At 50.6% G+C, this 20,378-nt stretch overlaps 1 protein-coding gene across 1 annotated transcript in view; it reads left to right on the top strand.

Annotated features, from left to right (window-relative positions):
- Positions 1-5,583: 5,583 nt before the first annotated feature.
- Positions 5,584-20,378, top strand: part of CRBN (cereblon) — a 20,013-nt gene continuing 5,218 nt past the window's right edge. Inside the window, exons 1-6 of the mRNA XM_033131977.1 lie at positions 5,584-5,707; positions 9,497-9,609; positions 10,176-10,378; positions 11,140-11,289; positions 14,397-14,556; positions 19,792-19,854. Coding sequence (XP_032987868.1) covers positions 5,641-5,707; positions 9,497-9,609; positions 10,176-10,378; positions 11,140-11,289; positions 14,397-14,556; positions 19,792-19,854 — 756 coding nt within the window. The 5' untranslated portion in view covers positions 5,584-5,640. The remainder of the gene's footprint in view (positions 5,708-9,496; positions 9,610-10,175; positions 10,379-11,139; positions 11,290-14,396; positions 14,557-19,791; positions 19,855-20,378) is intronic.

Here is a 20,378-nt window from a genome sequence, read left to right as displayed (position 1 = left end):
AGACTTCTGCAGGTCAGATGAGCCCCTGCAGGCCAGGACACCCCTGCTCTTGGGGCCTGAGTGATGATAAGCTGGGATGGCCAGTGTCAGTGTCAGTGGTTTTAGGAAGGAAAGTAGGCGAGTGGCAGGGATCTCCAGGGCTGGCTTGTGGGAGACACATGCGCTACGAGGCCTGCCAACCGCTCCCGTCCAGACTGTGCCTGCCGCTGCAGCCCTGCGCGGCCGTCTGATGTCACTGTCAAAAGCTGGACAATTGGAAGGGAGCCTCCGTGTGCTGTCCTGTGGCCGTGCTGAGTCCGGCTGTCTAAAGAGAGTGAGTGGCTGAGGCCCAGCTCCTGTTTAATCCTCCTGCTCTGAGAGGGGCCTGCACTCCTTCTTGAAATGTGCCCCCTCCTTCTGCAGTGGCCATCGTGGCTCACGTATCACAGAGGACATAAAATGTGCCCCCGGCCCCGGAAACCTGTGATGTGGTCTACACACCTGCTCGTCCCACCACCACCTCAACCATCACCCACCAAGGGCAGGGACGTCTTGTCCGCCCTCGAGCCTCTTCTCACTCATTATCCTCGTTCTCCAGGTGGAGTGGAAGCCCCATGGGGACAGGCACCTGTCTGTTTTCTTTCACTGCCCGTGTCCCCAGCTCCCCTAACAACACCTGGCACTAAGCGCACGTGCGGCGAATATGTTTATTAACCTGAGTTGAGGAACAGCCACGTGGTTCAGTCTGGAGTCTGTGACATTGTGTCTCTGGACACGGCTGGACTGTCCTCGGCTCGGGCCCTGGCTGGCACGTCATCTTGGCCTCGTCCTGCCTGAGGTCTTTCCAGTTAGCTCCTCTGACAAAACACACCGTTACTCTCTCTTTTATCCATCTTTCTAGTTTTCATCCGTTGCAAGCCACATTAACACACATCCATTAAGAACTTTATATGAAACATCTTTCCCACTTAATTAATTTCCTAGGTTCTACGTTTTTCTGCTTCTCTGTGATGCGAATGGTAAACTAACATCAGTTGTGTCTAAGGATGTATTTACGTGGGGGACCCGCATTAATCGGGGGCCCGAATCCTCCTCCTGCTTTTGGAACTATGCTTATCCAGACCCCAGTGGGATCGGTTTTCCCTCTCTCTCCTCATTTCCCTATGAGCAGCTGGACTTTCTCATGTCGCCTGGATGTGATGAAATACACTATTCTGGCTACACCTGAGTGTGGTCATCGTGCTGGTCTCTTATTTTAAGCTCGTGGCTTGTGGACTTGTGGCCAGTTCCTGCTCATTGGATGGCCAGCATCACGGCATGTGACAACTGTCCAGGGACGGTGGAACTGTGGTCTCCTCGAGTGTGGAAAGGGGATGAGAGCTAAAAGCACTGAACTCAGCAGGTCCACTGTGATCTGTTATATTGAATTATTTATGCGTCCACGTCAAGTTTCATTTGAGCAAAGTATTCTGAAACATGTATATGCATGTATATATACGTGTATACATATATGTGCATCCATACGTGCGCACACACATGCACACACAGGAAAGCCTGATTTAGTTCCACCCCATGGCAAATGTTACTAATACAACCAAACTACAGACCATGATTCTTCCCTGACCCCTTGAGGTCGGGCTTGGCCCTAGGATTCACTTCGTCCAGTGAAATCTGATGTGTGTCACTTGCAGGTAGAAGCGTTTAAGAGGCCGCTCAATCCCCAAGCTTTTTCTTTGACCGTGGCAAGTGGGATCGCAGGAGTATGTACTGCACGGAGGTGCCCCAAGGAGAAAGCAGTCCAGAGCCTATAGGGACCCATCTCAGAGGCACCAAACCCACAGTGGACTTGATTTGAGCAAAAACCACACTCATGTTAAGCCACTGAGACTTTGTTACAATAGCAAAACCTCATGCATCGTGGCCTTTGTAAACCCTTACACGCAAGGCCCCGAATACAAGGCCGGTGGGGGGAGACATGTTAACCACCCAGCTGTGACACAGCAGGAAGCAAGGCTGGACTGGCACCTGGGACCTGCCCGCCTCTGTGTTCGTCTCTGCCTGTGTTCGTCTCTGCAGTACTCTCCACCCCTTTGCTTCCTAACTACGGTGGAAACAGCACGTGGCATCAGGAAAAGCTACTGGCTGCGTCATGAAACAGTTCTGTTTAAACACAAGTTTAAAGCCACAAACTGCCCATCATTTTCCTTTCTTGCAAAATCGTCCCTACTTTACGTGTCGAGTGAGAGATGGATGCGACGGCAGGAAGTCTCAGTAAATTGCAATATCGAGTAGCATCACCAACAATCATTTTGGCAAACAACCCAACACGCTTGGGACCTGAACGGGCTCTGGTGTTCCTGGAAATATAGCCGTCACAGTGAATGATGTAGATATATGTTTTCAAATCCCAAATCATTCACCATATTACTGAAATATGAATGAGGGTAGTTTATAAAATCGTCAACATTTTGAAGGGGCTATGAAATAAACATTCCTGCTGTTTCTGGGGTCACGCCCACTCACAGAGCCGGCGTCCCTTGTTCCCGCCCTGCAGAAGGAGACTTGATCCCTCCGTCACTCCATCACTCTGGGCTTTGCAGGGTCGTAGATGCTGGAATACACATCCCATAGAACACTTGACTTTCTCTGTCACATCAGCCAGAACTGTGTCATGTGGCCACTACAAGCTGCAAAAGGTCAAGGGGCAGGGGAGTGGGCTGTGACGAGCTTAGCACAAACCTGATGCCCTGGAGCCGGACACATCATCGCCCCAAACAAAATGAGGGTTCTCAGTAAGGAAGAAGAGAGGGATTGATGTTGGGCCAATCAGCAGTGTCTGCCATGAGTACACCATTCCTTCATTCATGCATTCATTCAGTAAACATTTCTGAGGATTATCCAGCGCCAGGCCCTGTGCTAGGCCCCCGGGACATGTAAGCAAACAAAAGAGGCGGAGATTTCTCACCTCCCTGCTGAGCTTCCTTTCTTGGAGGGGGGATGACAATTTTGAAAAATAATCCTCATAGTAGTTTAGAAGTTGCTAAATGCTTTGAAGGAAAATAAAGCAGAGAGGGAGGCTAGAGATGATGGGCCTGGGGGTGGAGCCACAATTTGATACTGGGTCGTCTTGGGAGGACTAAGACCAAAGACCTGGGCGTCTGAGGGAGCGACTCCCGTCGCCATTCTGGGAAGAGCGTTCCAGGCAAAGGCCCTGAGGTGGGAGGGGCCCCCTGGCTGTGGGACTGAAGCCAGAGGTGAGGAGACGCCTGAGCCTGGAGGGAGGAGTGAAGGGGGGTCCCACTGACGTGTGTGGGCCGTGTGCATCACAGAGGCCTGGGGGCCAGCCCGAGGCGCTGGCTACTGGGGGTGCAGCGTGGCAGGAGCGGTGAGCGGGCCGTCCCATGGGCTGACATGGATGTAACGGGATCACTGGCTGCTTTGTGGAGAAGCAGCTGGAGCTCCTTCCCAGGCTGGAGACCAGGAAACCAGTGTTGAGGCTGCTGCAGTAATGACCGTTAGGCCACGGCAGCAGTGGTCTTTAACCCATCACAGAACAGCACAGAAAAGAGACGGGAGCTAGCAATGTCTCCCCAGTAAGTGCATCCCTTACGACTAACACAGTGTGGGAGCCAGAAATGGAAAGAGCAGGCAGCTTCTTCACTGGCCTTTTCTCTCATCTAATACCTGCCTTAATTATGTACTATGAAAAGTACTTCTTCAGCATAAGGCAAAGGTCTATGAGCCTACGTGTTTCCTTTCCCTCTGCTTCGCGGAGCTCCTTACCAGTGGACACATTTTATGGAAGGAGAAGAAACTTGAGGAACTCTGTAGGATACCTTGTTTCAGGATAAAGCCACCAAATTAAAAATAAGTGGTGAATGATCATGTGTTCCTCTTTGGTTTTAATAACCAGGGCTTAATCCAAAAACCTGCCTGCTTAGACGGTTTTGTTCACTGGCCGTTGGTTGTTCCCCCTGTTGGATGCGGCAGCTGTGGGTGACGGGTAGACACGGGACGGCTGAAATGAAGGAGGGGAATGTGAATGGAGAGAAAGGAGGTGAGTGGGGACTGGCAGATGCACAGGTGGCACATGCACAGGTGGCAGCATCCGTGGCCTGCAGCAGTGCACAGAAGAAGAAAGAGAGAGCTAGTGCTTTTCCAGCCACATCTGCCCACTCTGCCAGGCTGACAGCTGTCCTCTCTTGTCCACAGGATTCCTGGGTGACCCGGGGGCAGAGCGCAATTCTGGTGCCGCCCCTGGGGAGGACCATGGGAAGGCCAGTGCTTCCTGGTGTAGAGACCAGATGCTTGCTGTGCAAAGAAACATCTACGGGTATCACACCTCACTGAGGCTCTGCAAGCCACAGCGAGACGGGTGATGCTAAGGCGTGAGGTGTGCGTGTGTGTGTTCTCTCTCTGCCTCTGTCTCACACACGCCAGCCGTTCCCTTGTCATCCTGTGGTCCTGCCCGTTTCCTTCTGTCATCTGGCTTCATCCTTCAGTGGACGACAGGATCACCTTAGCCCCACGAGCCCATCCAGTCATGTAGTGTGAGCAAACGGTGATTAACTTGAGAGGAGATGCTGTCATTAATATCGCAGCCATTATGAACTCGAGCGACCCTGGGGCACCGTTTGCTCCATTTTCATTTTGCAAATGGGTAAACTGAGGCTGGAGGTCGTAGACAGCTTGACGCATGACATGGAGTGATTCGGGACCAAAGGCAGAATGACACAGAATGGGTTCAGCAGCCTGGCTCACCGTTTTTGGTTTTCAGCTTTCCCGTGAGGCAAATTTTCTGAGCACTTCCTGTGTCTCAGGTTCATTATTGTTTTCTCCAGAGCAACCTGCTTCTCCCGCTCCTCTTTCCCTCTCCACCATGTTTAGATATTTCGCGTCACTTAAAGATTGTTCATTTTCCTCCTTTGCTGACAAAAGTGAAGTTGAAAGACACTAAGGAAACTTTGTCCATCCTCCAAACCAACTCTGACTGGTCACCGCCCTACTGCTGTAACAGAATTATGTGCGATTTTGCATACGTCAGTCTTTTTGCCTCGTGAGGACTATTTTTACCTACTTGAAGTTATAACGAGTGGGCTTTTTTATATTCTGGCAATCTTACCCACCCATCGTAGACCTTTGTCTACTGTGCAATCATTTCACGTATTTGTTTCGGATTCATACATGTTGATTTTGGAATATACGGAATATATACGGAAATTACTGAAAATTCTTGGAAAGCAAATCAGCTACAATCCCACCACCCTCGGCCTAAGTGATGGATTTTTCCAGTCTTCGTGTGTCTACTTGGAGTTAATAATGGGGCAAAAACGGGTTTCTGTCTGCTCCCCGCCGCCTGCTTTAAGAGTGAGGTGGAGATGAGAATCTGAGCCTCAGTTTCCCCCCATGTAAAATGTCACACTAGGGCCTGGGAGAAGGCGAGGGCTCTGTACGTGCGTGGCGGGCACGGAGTCAGAGATTGCAGGGACAGCACTCGGTCCCAGCGGCGACCGCCGCACCGCTTCCAGGCCGCCCGACGCGTGTCCTGCCCGCGGGCGCCGCCAGGGGGCGCTGTGGCCCCTGCGCGGCGGCGTTGGCGGCGCAGCCCCTCCCCGGCGGCGGGCACCGCCCCGTCCCAGCATCCTCTGCGGGTAAACAGACATGGCCGGCGAGGGAGACCCGCAGGACGCTGCGCACGACATGGGCAACCACCTGCCGCTGCTGCCTGGTAAGCGCCCCGGTCCGGCGGCGGGAGGGGCGAGGCCCGGGCCGCGGGCGGCGCGGCGGGGCCGGGGCGGGGCCGGGGCGGGGCGGGCGCGGGGCCCCGAGGCCGCGGGCTGTCCGTCAGGCCCGGGCCAGACCCCCGGGCGCGGCGCTGGGCTCCTCGCTGGGTCGCGCCTGGTGCGCGCGGGGCTTTGGGGGCGGGAGGGGTTGCCCCGGAGGCAGAGACCCCGGCGCTCCCCGTGCTGGAGTTCAGAACGCGGCGCCCGGGGCCCGGCCGGGACGGGCGTCCCTGTGCCCGGGCCGCTTCCCTTGGACACGGTGACAGCGGACGCGCGCCGGCCTCACCGCCCCGCGGGCCCCGCTCCCGCGCCCTGCGTGCGCTTCTGCGTTGAATCGTCCCCACGCCACTCCGCCGTGCCCCCCACGTGGGGGGAGAAGTGGACGGGCCGGTCACCGCAGGGACCTGCCCAGGGTCGCAGGGTCGCAGGGCCAGGACTGCAGCCCGGCTTGGTCAGCGTGGCTGGTGTCGCTCATTGTGCGAACCTGACACTGGGCGCTGTGGACGAGATGCGGTCCCGGGGGTGTGTCGGCCCAGCGGAGGCTGTCGGCGCTGCCCCTCCCCGGTGCCGGGAAGTGTGTTGGGGCTGTGGACGCGCAGGGAGGTGGGGTGCAGGCCCGTGTTCACGGTGTATGGTCTTGTGGGGCTCCCGAAGTGTAACGAGCAGGAGGTAGCTGATTGAGGGCCAGGTAAGTGAGGGCTCCCGTGGGCCTTGGGGGGAGCTGGGGAAGGCGTGGTGAGGTGGCGGGGAGACACCCAAAAGCATATCCTTGGGGCAGGGAAGGCACACCAGGCCTGGGCGGGCCTCGCCAGCGGGGTTGGAGAGGTTTTCTGTGAGCTGCCAAGAAACGGGGGGTTTCAGGCAGCTGCCGAAGGAGCTGTGCTGGGAGGGCTGATCTGTGCACTGGAGCTGCGTGGATTGAGGAAGACGAGAGCGAGTGCACGCACATCGTACGGGAGGGACCTATTGTGCAAAATAAAGCAGCCCGGGTCAGTGCTTGCTCCTGAAGCCTGGCCCGCTGAGCTGAGCTGAGCTGACAGGGAGGTAAGTGTGTCAGCCTTCGCCCAAAGAGCGGAGCTGTTTATTTCAGAGACCGCAGCCCCACTGTACCTGCCACATCCCCTGTTGCAGGGAGGGTGCTGAGCTGTTCTCTTGGCGGGCACGCGGCGCTCCTGCGAGACGGGCGTCATCGGGCTTTACTCGGGTCCTTGCAAACACTCCGTGTGGACTTTGTCCAGAAACCCAGGGCTGAGAGCGCCCAGAGAGGGTGACATGTAATCGGAAAGCTTTTCTAAACCACGTATGAGTTTTAATTGAAAGGAACATTGGGGTGTCCACAATCCCGTGCAGTATGAGAAGTAATCCTCTTTAACTGCTAAGGAAATAACTTCCTATTTAAGATGCAAAGAACTGTCTTGGCCAAAGGGAACATTTACAGATAAGCAGCCAAGCAGGGGAAATGGGTTTCAGCCGTGTTTATCAGAAAGGCTGCGATACGTAAGGAGATCATTTAGAGACGAGCAGCCAGAACAGTTCAATGTGAATTTTAAAATCAGGAATTCTAGCCTTTGAGCTAACAGTTGATCTGTTAAACTTTCTGTAGTAGCAGTAAGTCCACCTGCCCAGTGAAAGCCATGCTGTCAAAGTTGGAAATACAAGGAATTAGATTCAGAATATTGGTTTGGATTTGTCTTTGTTATCTCCTGGTTAAACTTGTATGTCCTTAAGAAAATTTTGTATTTATGTGAAGTGTTAGGCCACTGACCTTTTGAATATCAGGTGAAATAATTATGTTGTTCTCTTTGACAAAGCTTTGTGTCTAGGAATTCATGAGAATTAATAGAAAGTCCAAGGCAATTACGATCCTGAAAAGCATTTGTATTTTCTCCTCAGAGACCTGGCTGGAGATAGTTTGATTTAAATCATATACACAACGGAGATGACTCTTGTGATGAGATTTTGTCTATTTAGGAGATTATTTGGGGCATTTAAAAATACACGAAATACGAGGTCAAAAAGAAGATTCAGTAAATCTTTATGGTTTGTGTAGGCCAGGGTTTTTCAACCCCGTCTCTTCTGACATTTTGGGCTGGAGAATTCTTTGTTGTAGGGGACTGTCCTTTGGCTTGTTTAGCAGCATCCCTGGCCTTTGTCACTAGATGCCAGCAGGACTCCCCTAGTTGTGACAACCAAAAATGTCTCCAGACATTTCCCCAAACCTCTGAGGAGCAGAATCCCCTGTGGCTGAGAAGCACTGGGCTCGGAGGGGCGTTTACCCTTCGCTGGCAGGAGAGGACGCCCCCCCCCAGCAGGACGGCCCCCCTGTAGCAGGAGAGGACGGCCCCCCCGGTGGCAGGACGCCCCCCCCCCTAGCAGGACGGCCCCCGGTGGCAGGACGGCCCCCCTGTAGCAGGAGAGGACGGCCCCCCTGTAGCAGGAGAGGACGGCCCCCCTGTAGCAGGACGGCCCCCGTGTAGCAGGAGAGGACGGCCCCCCGGTAGCAGGACGGCCCCTACCTAGTAGCGCAGCCTGTTCTAACTCCCAGACCTGCTGTTAGCAACACCAGGCTCCTAAAGTGGATCGGCTTAGTTTGCATAGTTTAAAATTTGTGTGGAGAAAGCTTCCTAAAACATTCTTGTAAATATGTTTCATGTGAACTTTAAATTGAAAATCCCAAAAGAACATGTGTGTGAGAATGATTACAAACGCTTCAGTTTTGAATAGTGTAGTGACAGCCAGGGGAGTGATGTCACTGCTACGAAAATCCTTCTGCCGGGTACTAGTGGTACCTTTCCCACTTCTAATGAACGGGTCTGCCCTCCTTGTCCTCTGTAGGAAGTTTTTAAAGTTAAGCGTTTAAAAGAACCTGAGAGACCGCCAGATTCGTGCTGTCCCTTTGCAGATGAGGACAGTTCAGGTTGAACCAGGTGGAATGACTTGCCTGAGGTGGCGGAGTTAGTGAGAGCGGCGGGGACGTGTGTCACACAGGCGGGTTCAGACAGCGCACGGAGACGCCCGGTGGAGCCCTCCCCCTCCCGCGGGGCTGCGCCTGGGGACTCCCTTCCCCGGGCACGGGGGGAAGGAGGGCCGGGGCTTCCCGGGGAGCAGCGTGACAAACAGGACCCGCTCACCGTGGGCTCCCTGACCTGACGGGAGGACAGCGGCCTCTCACCTGCGTGGGCTTCCTCCCCCAAACACGGGCACCTCAGTCAAATCGTGAGAAACACAGCAAAGAAATCCTAATGGAGAGAGACTCTACCAAAGGCCTGACCCGCTCGCCCCAAAACTGGGAAGGCTTAAAACACGGAGAGGCTGAGAAAGGGGCGCGGACGAGGCGAAGGAGACGACCCAGCGTCACGTGGGAGGAACGGGACCGAGAAAGGCTGGAGGGTACAGACTCAGGCAGTCCACGTAAAGGTGGAGTGTGGTTAACCGCTCGGAGCCAGCGCTGGTTCCTGCGATGCGACGAGTGTGCCACGCTGTGTGTAAGAAGCCGAGCAGCGGGAAACGGCGTGCGGCCGCTCTGGGCTGCCTTAGCGGCTCTTCTGTAAATCTCCCACTGTCCTGGGGTAGAGCGGGCAGTGGCAGAGCCCAGCCTGGGCGCCTCTCTGTGGTGCTGGAGATATTCTCCAACGGGGACCCCGGGCTCACGAGGGGCTTGGCGTTTGCAGGGGAACCCGCGTCTGACATGGTCACACATCTGGTGTTTCTCTTATGCTATTCTCCCTTTGCAGTAGAGAACGAGGAAGAAGATGACATTGAAATGGAAGTTGAAGACCAGGATAGCAAAGAAGCCAAAAAACCAAATGTCATCAATTTTGACACCAGCCTGCCAACGTCACACACGGTACGTAATTTAGGAACGGGTCTAATGGGCATACACATTTCCTGTGGATAAAAGCTCCGCAGAACAAGCGGCTGATTTTAGTGTTACACCCGACATTCTGAGTGATGGCATGGGCGTAAACGCACCCACTTGTGGTGGTTGAGCAGCTCGTACTGTGTCCCGGTGAAATTCTCCACGGAATTGTCACCCTTCCTTCTGTGCCTTTGCTGGTCATGGAGCCACTAAAGTACTTCCTGTCTGTACTGTTGGGCACTGCTCTTACTTAACTAACACGTTTGTCCTTTGTCATATTTGGACTAAGAAGTGTCTTAGTCAAAAGAAAATATGAACTGAAAAATCGCTCTTGAATTTGTGACTCTGTGAAGAGAGACTCTTCACAAGACATTAGAAGTTCCACCACTAAGTGTCAGATTCCACTCCCACGTGGCACGCGGTCCACCGTGCTTATTACCTCGATAAGTGTTCGGACCTGCCGTTTGTATTGCTTTTACTCTGGCTGGCTCTTCAGTCGCTTGAGCCGTGTGTCCCTACACACCTCCAGTGTCACGCGTGTGTGTTCCCGACAGTATCTGGGCGCTGACATGGAGGAATTCCACGGCAGGACCCTGCACGACGACGACAGCTGCCCGGTGATCCCGGTGCTGCCGCAGGTCACGGTGGTGCTGATCCCCGGGCAGACGTTACCTCTGCAGCTCTTCAGCCCTCAGGAGGTCAGCATGGTGCGGACCTTGATTCAGAAAGACAGAACCTTTGCGGTTCTCGCCTACAGGTAAAGCACTGGAGTGAGTGCTCAGCACGTCTCTCCCGTGGAGCCACGGAGGTCGGGGTGAAAGCACCCTGGGGTCTGGGGGTGCCCTGGGGGAAGCCATGAGGCGAGCAAGTCAGTGCGGAGACTGAAAGCTGGAGTGCTTTCCTTACTGTCGTCACCATGGAAACTAGGCGTTTACCTTCATACACAATTGAACTTTCTGGTATTTGAAAATTTGTAATCATTAATATTTAATGAAAAACATGTCTAGAAACTTATTTCCAGGAACTGCATTTAAAAAGAAAGAGAGCTTTTACATTTTAATGTGAAGGATTACTTTCCCCAAAGCATGGCTCTTCTTTCCCTCTGAGAATCCCTGAGCTGTCGCATTGCAAACTAGTGGTAGACTGAAGGTGAATGTCAGGAAGCCCGTGGAAACCAGCCGCAGAGGCAGGAAGTGAACACAGGAAGTCCCGGCCCCAGAACAGGGCTGAGCATTCAGGTTCTGGCTACTGAAGTCGAGGAATGTTTGCTTTGGGAAACGGGAGTTTCACCCGTCAGTCCTCCATCATCTTCAGTGACTGGAAATTGGTCTTTTCCTAAAAGTGCTCTCTGTGTACTTTCTGAAGCCTCCTTATGTATCTAAATTCCTCCATAGGATATTAAAATTATAATAGTTTTGCAATGAGGGTGATTACTCCCATGTGTATTGCTTTTGTCAACTTTGCATATTTAAAAATTAAGTGTTCAAAACTGTTTCCTTTAAAAATCTGCCTGGGAAGTAACATACAGGAAAGGGAAGCGCACTTTGGGACGACGGCGGAGATCTACGCCTACCGAGAGGAGCAGGACTTTGGGATTGAGATAGTGAAAGTGAAGGCGGTCGGAAGACAGAGGTTCAAAGTCCTGGAGCTGAGAACACAGTCGGACGGGTAAGCGAAGCCGCGTCTAAAGCTGTGGGAGCAACTGAAAATGAAATGGGCTGCGTCCAGTTTTGTATTCTGCTGACCTTTACACTCTGTAACTTTTAACAAGCTGTTCTCTTTCCCTTGGAAGGCTCAGCCTACTGGTGGGCATGTTTGCTGTGCATCCAGTTACTTGGGAAGTTTTTCAAACTATAGAAGCCTGAGTTCCAACCTCATCCCCTCCCTAGGGAGTGATTAGCCGGGGACAAGGCTGCAGCGTCTGTTCTCGTGGTTTCCGGGGCGTTCTGACGTCCCTGTAGATGTGCTGATCCTGCTGAAACTCAAAGTGCAGCGTCATTTGGCACGAGGCTTCTTTGGGATTAAAAACCTCTCTTCAGTGAAAAGGGGAGGGAGGCCAGAGGCCGTGAGCTCTGTGTGGTCACCGCACAGCTGTGGTGTCTGAGGGCCACGCTGATGACTGCTGCCAGCTGCTCCAGCCGAGCCGTCCCTTTAGTGCCACTGCTGTCACCCATAAGTGTACTGCATCCCTGATAAATGCTCAGTAACGGCGTGCTGGCTGTGCCTGTGGAGACGGACATTCCGAGCGGACTGGCTTAGCAGCTGTCATTTCGGCACGGCTCTCATAGTCAGAGCTTTTTCTTAAGTTCAGGGAATACTAAACTCACTTTTTTAAATCCGTTCACCTAACTGTATTTTCTTAAAAAAAAAAAAAAAAAATGTGAAGCACTTGTCCTGATACTGCCTGCTCCCCTGCGGACTGTTGTGCGGCGCTGGCACGTAAGGCGTGTTGTGAGGTCGTAGGAAGACGCAGACTCCTGGGTCTGCCCGGGCCTCGTGCACAGGCCTCTTTCTTACCTGTTGCCAGAGCTGGACATCCCGCCTGAGCTCTGTGCCGCACTGCTGATGCCTTCTGAACACCTGGCAATTCAGGATTTTATGATTTAAAAAGAATGTGAGCTGCAGTGAGAAAGGTTTTTGTATGTTTGGTTCACATAGTAGGTATTTATAAACATTACTGAATTACAAAGACGTAGGTGGGTCAGGCAGCCCTGGGGCCTGGAGGGAGCCTGGAAGACGGAGGGGTGGGGCTTCAGAAAGAGGACATCGGCACCCTGTCTGGACTGGCAGCCCTCTTACCTGTCCTGAGACCATAACCGTTAGTCAAAAAGCCAGTTCAAGCTGGAGATCATGAAGTCACACATACAAACCTACACATGCATCTTAACCGCATGCACACATGGTGTCATTCACTTGTCATTGGTGCAAACGAGAGACTTTCTCAGTCGGACATGGCAGTCGTCTTTCTCGTGAACGCCACTTCCACTGTCTGTCTGTGGTTTACACCTGTAGCTTTTCTTTCAAGACAGATTCTAAAGATAATCAAAGGCAGCAAGAGTGCGGAATCCTTCCCGATTGTGCACTTCTTTCCTACTGTTAGAATTGTCTGAACCAAATTTGAAAGCATTTTTATGGCTCAACCTAATACTTGTTGAAGCAATTTTATTTTTGTACTTATATTTCATATATTTTATTGGTTTTTTATAATGTTTATTAAATTAATGTAGCCATGATCACAAACAAGTGCCATAACAGGCTGGAAAGAAACAAAACTAGCTACGTTCAAAACAAAACTCAGCTGTTGGGAGAAGAACCAGCTCCGTGTGCCTCAGCTCTGTACACACTCAACAGTGACAAAGCGGGCACTCAGTCCTGCAGGTGACTCACACAGCTGCTCACGTGATCAGGAAGCTGGCGTCCCAATAACATTAATGTTTTTATCATAATAAAATAACAGATCTTATGGAACTCTTGTAACTACCCAACTATTGTTGGGTAAAATGTAATTCTTAATTTCATTTATTGATGGCCTTAAAGAAGAATCTGGTTTCTAAAGACTTTTGTAAAAGGTATACACTTTTGCTTTAAAAATATGATTACCATGTGTTTGTGTTCATGTGTTAGGTGAAGAAAATTGAGATTTGGTTTGTTTTTAATGAGAGTTGATAAGAAAATTCTGGACACAAGCTTGAATGCAGTCATTTTTAAAAAACATTTTCCAAAGTCATGTAGATGTAAATTTGAGCTCACAGGAAAGAAATGAAGTTAGTGGAGTGAGTCTAATGTTATCATTAAATTAAACCTAGATATTGTCAGACACACTTCACTATTTTACTTGAATAAATATCAGCATTTCATTCATAAACTTTTGTTGGTCAAGACAGTGGTTAATATGAAAGACCTGTTTAGATTTCCTAAATATAATTAATAGTGAAGTAGAGGCTTATAATATACGGTGTGACTTTGTCAGTCTGACAGTGCTATGTTCTAGCACATTCCACATTTCAAAGGCTAGGAGATACAAAGCCCCGTAAGAAAATAGCGTAAGAAAATAGCGCGAAGGTACAGCCCTCTGGTTGGCACTAGTTCATGAAAAGATGTTTGCAATTATGTTCTCAAGTAGCGTTCTGGAATGCTGACTTTTCTATAATGAGAGTTTAAATAATTTTTAAGTAAACAGCGATAATGCATATTTTGATTCTTTGCATATTGAAATGAAATGTTTGAGAAAAGAAATGCACCTAGAAGTTAAAGCTACATGTGATTCTCCAGTTGTGTTTTAACTCACTCATGTAAATGGGTTCTTGACTTTCTCCTCCTTTCCTTTCCTCCTCTTCAGGGTAGATGGTTTACGAGAAGAGAAAGGTGTAAGAGTCAGATGGGGAGATGGGACAAGTGGGGTGTCTAAGAATGTCTAAGAAATTAATTTAGAAGTATCCAGATACGCAGTAGGAGTTGTTCCTATGTTGATTTTTTTTTAACATTTCACTTACAGGCTCAGGATATTTGTCTGAAATGTAAAAATCTCCCTTTCCATTCCTCAGTGAGATGGAAAATCCACTCCTTAGGTTATCTTTGGCTTTAACTTTGGTATGCTTTATGAAATATAGTATTTTTGAAAATTTCTTTCATCCTAACATCAGCATTTGATGAATATGTTTAAACAAGAAAGCTTTGAAAATCTTAGTATTTAAAATCAGCCTTATGCTTAGAAACTTAATCGTTTGTTAGTTTATGTTAAAAATGAACAGCATGCTCTGTTCTCTTGATTTTAGAATCCAGCAAGCCAAAGTTCAAATTCTGCCCGAGTGTGTTCTGCCGTCGACCATGTCTGCCGTTCAGTTAGAATCGCTCAATAAACGTCAGATATTTCCTTCAAAACCTGTGTCCTGCGAAGACCAGTGTTCGCATAGATGGTGGCACAAATACCAGAAGGTGAGAGACGAACTTTTTATGATCTTCAAAAAATGAGGACAGGTTGCTCTTTCCCTGTTTTTAGGAGTAAACACAAACAAGACTCGCAGTTTGCTCCCCAGGCCCCACGGCGGTCCTGGACCGTATGTCAGCGCAGCCGGGTGTCAGCGCCGCAAGGGGTTCCTGCTGTTCTGCTGACCATTTGGGTGTTAACAGCGTGTGGTTTTTAATTCTGCGGGATTCTCTCACTGTAATCAGATCAGATGTCTGGCTCTTGAGTCGTAAACACGTAATCTTAAGAAAGGAGAGTTTGAGGTACACAGAGAGTAAGCTGTGCTTCCTCCCGACTTCCAGAAGAAAAGCTGGGCAGCGGTCACTTTGTACAACAGTTGTACAAAACTGGCTTGCAACCTGGTGCTCTGTAAAAGTGCGTTAATTCTTACATAGATCCTTTTGGCTAGATCATTCTTTCTCTCAAACGAAAAGCTGATGGAGCTTGTCTGTACTCATTTGTGAGATGTCTAAAACAGTCATATTTATGATTTCTGCCTAAAGAAAAAGATTACTAGTTTCTCAACTTAAAATAAAGTGGCTTTTAAAAACAGAAAGACGGTTTCCCTTGTAACCTGAAAGACCCTGCACTGGTCATCCCTGGCTCTCTGTCAGGTAGACTGGCGAAGCTTCAGTGTCACAGGAGGTTGGCACAGGGTCGTTCATGCAGGGTCTCACACCAGTCCGTGGGCTTGGAGAAACCATCCGGCTTCCAGACCACTGACAGGGTGGCTACTGGGTGGGCTCAGGCTCCACCGGGCGTCTGGGGACTCCTTGTTCTTATGACTTGTTCTGCACTGTGGTTGACCAATCTGTGACGTGGTGGTGTGTTGTGATCACTGTTTCTAAGAAGATTCTAATGAGAAAGTTAGACTGCTTCAAGATCCCCAGGGAACCCTGCAACGAGTGTTTCTGAAGATGGCACAGTACCGACATGCCCTGAGTTTGCAGGCAGCTGCTGTGGGGCTCTGCAGTGCTTCCTTCCCACGCCCGATCCAGACACGTCACGTACACTGTTCCCCTCGTTCGTCTTACCGAAGCAGTGGAGGGTTGTGGAGTGTAACTGTTGGAGTCAGGGTGTTGCAGACAGCTCTGAGGGCACGTGGGCGCCCAGGACAGCTTGGGGTTGAGTGAGTCGTTCAGTGACTGCTAAGGGTTTGCACTGGGTGGCTGGGACGTTACATGACAAGGGAACTGCATCAAGATGCTGTCTACATAGCATCTTAATACTCAGATAGTTGTGTATTTCAATCACTGGATATTTTTGGGGCGTTACTAAAGTGTTTTGATTTATGTAACAGCTCCTCCACACCCAGATGCGGTGTTTAAAACGATGAAGCATTTAAATATCCTCAATTGCCTCTCTGCAAAGTTCTAAGCCCAGGGGGAGTGTGAGTGGGGTTAGTTCCTGCCTGAGTGCTGTGTGCTGTGTCCTGTCGGCAGGGTCTGGCCGTCTTGAACCTGAACTTGAGTTAATCGACAGTCTGCTGAAAGCACCTCAGCCTGCTCACGGTGCCTCAGAATTCGGCCTTTGCAGCTGGGCTGCCACTGGCTCAGCGGAGGAAGGAGAGACAGGCACGCAGGGACCAGAGAGGCACAGGTTCCCTGCTGTCTTATTTTTCCGGTAATTCTGGACTCTGAATGTTAGCCCTTGGTTATTTTCTGTCAGAAGGTGCTAAGGCGTGAGAAACATGAGAGGTTTGAGGAGACACAAACGCTTCCATCCCATGTATCTTTCGGATTGTTCAGCGGGTTCTCTTGTTTAAACTTTGAGCAGTTTATTGGGTCTTGAAATGTGAATGTAGATCACTAGGCCAGGAGAGTTGCTAGTGGATCTATTTTGGGCTCCAGATGATCTGCAAACTCTGTCCTACTTTGGAGAGGCCACTTAGAGCCATTCTGTGTCACACGGGGAGTGAGGTGTCCCGTGGCACTGGTGGGAGCTCCGTGCCGTGCCCGTCTGGCTGCGCCGTTAGCTGGACACTGACCTTCCGTGGAGCTGGGTCCCTGACAGCACTTGTCTTTAGGTCCAGGGCCCCATCTGTCCCCTGCCCGCAGGGTTCATTCACGTGGACGCGGACATCCCACAACCGGAAGCAGCGCCCATGGCTCCATGTCCCTGAAGCAGTGGGCGTGCTCAGGATGGCGGGGTCTCAGGTGTTTCTGAGCTCACTCAGGCCGGTCACGCTGCCGTGGGCTTTTCCAGCAGAAAAGTGTTTAAAGGATCTGGAAGTGTGTCCTTCCTGAGATGTTTTCAATTAGCCCAGAAATGTTTTGCACATGCCTCTCTTAACATTTGCCATTGGAATTAAACGTTCCAAACGGCATAAAATTACTTGAGTTTCCACAGGTGTCCCTGTGTAAGCTTCCATTCTGACAAGAGGACATTAGAGAAGCGTCCCCAGTGGTTAGGAGGGACGCCAGTGGGATCAGAAAGCACTCTTCCAAACCCACTTCAGTCGGAGACCTTCCTGGTTCTGCGATTCCACCTTGGAGCTCATGTTCACTCACTGCCTTTCCTGGCACTGCCCCCTCTCGCTGGGTTGACCGTCGTGGAGCTCTGGCGACGTGATGGAACGTTCCTTTAACCTGCTTGGAGTGAGTGTGGCGGAGTGTTGTAAGGACCTGCCCTGCTTGTCCATTTATCAAGCCCTGTGCTCATCAGAAGGGTTGCTTGTGGACTGGAAAAAGGTGTCACATGTGGCAGCATGGGGATGTGCTGGAGCTCGGCTCCTACCTCTGCTGACGTTAAAGCCGGGGTCGCCTCTCGTCTCTGGCCGCAGGAGCCGAGGGCTCATCCAGAAGGGCCGTCCCCTCAGGCCGGGCTCACAGCTAGTCTGGCGTCTTCCAGAGCTGCTCTCTGACGACACAGGTCTTCTCTGCCCCTCTTCTCAGGGAAGGCCTCTGAACAGCACAGGGGGCCCTCTGTCAGTTTTTGGAACGCTGCTTCCTTCCTCTGAAAGCGGCACAGCCTGGTGCTGTGTGAGGCACATTCTAGAACCAGTGCCCGCCCAATGGCGGACCTGCACGGAAGTGTGCCATCACCAGTCATACAGGTCATCGTGCAGGGCGAGCTTGAGAAGCGGGGTGACCTGACCGACCGCCTGGCTCCTGCACGTGTGACTCGGACACACTCAGAGGCTGCCTCACTCAGGACACGCCCTGTTAGTGCCGTGACAGGCGACGCTAGCGCTCTGCTCGTCCCCGTACCCAGTCCCCATGCCCAGCTGCACTGCTGACCCGATGCATGAGGCCCGGAACGTACTGGACGATGCAGGTCTCCGGGTACGAAGGAGGTGTAAGGAGTGGGTGTTTCCTGCAGCCGGAAGGGTCTGTTCTTACTCTCCGCCCTTCGGGATTTCTAGTGCCCGGCACATTAGGATGTTAGCCCTCCGTCCGTAACAGGCAAGTTCTGCGCGTTGTCCCATTGTCCTGGTTTGTCCTCTGACTGGTTTTGGTGCGCTCCCATACTGAGTGTGTTCTGTCTGTCTGTCTGCCTTTTTACAGAAGGAGTTCTTTCTAATGTAGTTGAATTTCTCTCTTTTTTAATACTTCTGTATTCTAATTCATAGCTAGAAATGACTTCCTTGTGCAAAGGAATCTTTACTTACTTATTTAAGTAAAAATCACCTTTTTCCGTTTGATTCCATGCTTTAAATGAAATGAGAACATTGAAGCTTTAACCCCAGCAGTTTGTCCTGGTGTGACGCCCACCTTACTTTGTCCCTCTTTCCCTCGCTGACACGAAGTGCCCCGTTGTCAGTCTGTCCACACCGGCACCGTGCTCTTACCTGCTGACAGCGCATAGCGAGCAGGTCAGGACACGTAGGACTCGCTGCGCTTCTTTCTCAAGGTTTGCTCGCTCCCCGGTGCTTACTAAAGTGTCCCTGTGAGCTTTACAGCCCGTTGTTCCTGGTTCCAGAGATTCTAGAGTCTCCTGATGTAGCCAGAACAGACCGTGAGGTGAGCTCTGCGGCCCCTGGGTCAGCTCATACTGTCCCCACGGCCCCGAGTCCTTCCACGCAGCCGTGTCCGCGCCGCTGCAGTCCATACCTGTGCATCTGTGCCCTGGGTCTTGCAGCGCCAGGGTGGGGTTTCCCTCCTTTTTGTCAGTGGGCATCTTGCTTTCCTTGTTCCTCTCTACCCTGGCAGTCGTTTTGGATCTTCCCTATTCCGCTGCCCCTCAATTTCATGTGTGAACAGTTTATAAAATTGAAAATGTCTGTCCATATGCAGGTTGTTGGGTTCACGGGAAGACGCCGTCGTTTGTCACGTTCTGCCGGTGTGAAGCCTTGTTCTTTGCTCGGGCAGAGTATTCCTCAGTGTGACGTATTCTGAGGTCCTCATTGCTGCTTGATGCTGAGGTGGCTTCATCTGTTGCTATTACCAGAGCTGCTGTGATGCATCCATCCCACATTTGTGTCCTTGTAACACTTTCCTAATTTTCATGGTTGTTTTCGCCTTTAATCTTCCAGGTGAACTTTAAAGTGTGCTTCTGAACTCCAAGCTCACTGCTCATGCATTGAATGTATACTTTGAGGACTGACATCAGAATTATTGCGTCTTCCCATGAAATAGTGAAATTCTAGCGGAATTTAAGTATAATTCACACTTTTATGTGGATTGAGGCGTGCTTCCATTCAGATCCCATAATACAACGGGAAGAGATACACGTGGTTTTCCCCTTTCCCTGAGCGTTACGAAACGGGGCCTTGATCATGACGTCTCGAGTAGTCGTTTTATCTTTGGAATTGTCTCACTCCTGCTGACCTCCACGGTGAGGGAGTTAAGAGCCATTTAAAGTTTTTACACAAAGAAAATCTGGATTGTGTGTGGAGGTGTTCGCTGTGGATGCTGCACACATACTTATTACTCCACAGACCAGTAACGCGGCAATAGAAGTACGATGTTCAGTCCCTCTCCGTCTTACGTTGGCTAGCTTGTCCTCAGTACTGGAAGTGGAATATTTGAACTTTCTCAAAGAATCAGGATTCTAAGTTGCAATATGTAGTTGAAGGAGATAAAAACATGATTATCAAACTTAATAAGTATCTATGATGTGATTATTTACAAAAGTTTTCATCTTTTTAAAATTAGGAAGTGTGTTCCTGGGCCCTAATCCTCTCTCACATGTGGCTCTTTCCACTGTAAGAATCTTTATTGTGTGGGGCGACTTTATTAAGTGACTTTGTTTTCTGTTTTCAGAGAAAGTTTCATTGTGCAAATTTGACTTCATGGCCTCGCTGGCTGTATTCCTTGTATGACGCTGTAAGTAGCTCACGGTAGCTTGGTTTCTAGGGGAATTCTGGGCTGTTAGAGCAAAACAAAGACTTTCAGACTCACTGGGCTTTCACATTCAAAACCACCACCATGCATTACACGTAAGGAGAACAGGCAGAAACCAGACTGCTCGAGGGACGCTGCCTTAACGGACAGAAATTTTAGTTTTCCCACTTTCTAATATCTTATAACTTCAGGACAAGATACCGAGATGTTTTAGGGTTTATTAAGCATTTGAAATTTTGTTGGGTCAATGGTAGTTACACTTAGAAAATTAAAGAATCCTTAGCAGTGTTTGGGTTTTTGCTGAACAAGTGCATTAACCTGGTCTCCCGACCCCTAGTGAGTGAACTAATTGAGGCATTCCCAGGTGGTTTTGCACCTCCAACTTCAATGCCAGGCATTGTGCCATGGTGCAGAGTTCGCCGAGACAGGCTGTTGGGATAGGCCAGCGTCTGGGTTTTCATACAGGGACTGTGTTCAAAGCCTGATTCCCATCACTTTCTCTGGTT

The sequence above is a fragment of the Rhinolophus ferrumequinum genome, chromosome 17 (assembly GCF_004115265.2).
Source record: "Rhinolophus ferrumequinum isolate MPI-CBG mRhiFer1 chromosome 17, mRhiFer1_v1.p, whole genome shotgun sequence".
Lineage (NCBI taxonomy): Eukaryota > Metazoa > Chordata > Mammalia > Chiroptera > Rhinolophidae > Rhinolophus > Rhinolophus ferrumequinum.
Note: the sequence above shows the minus strand (reverse complement) of the source record. Positions and strands in the feature narration are given on the sequence as shown.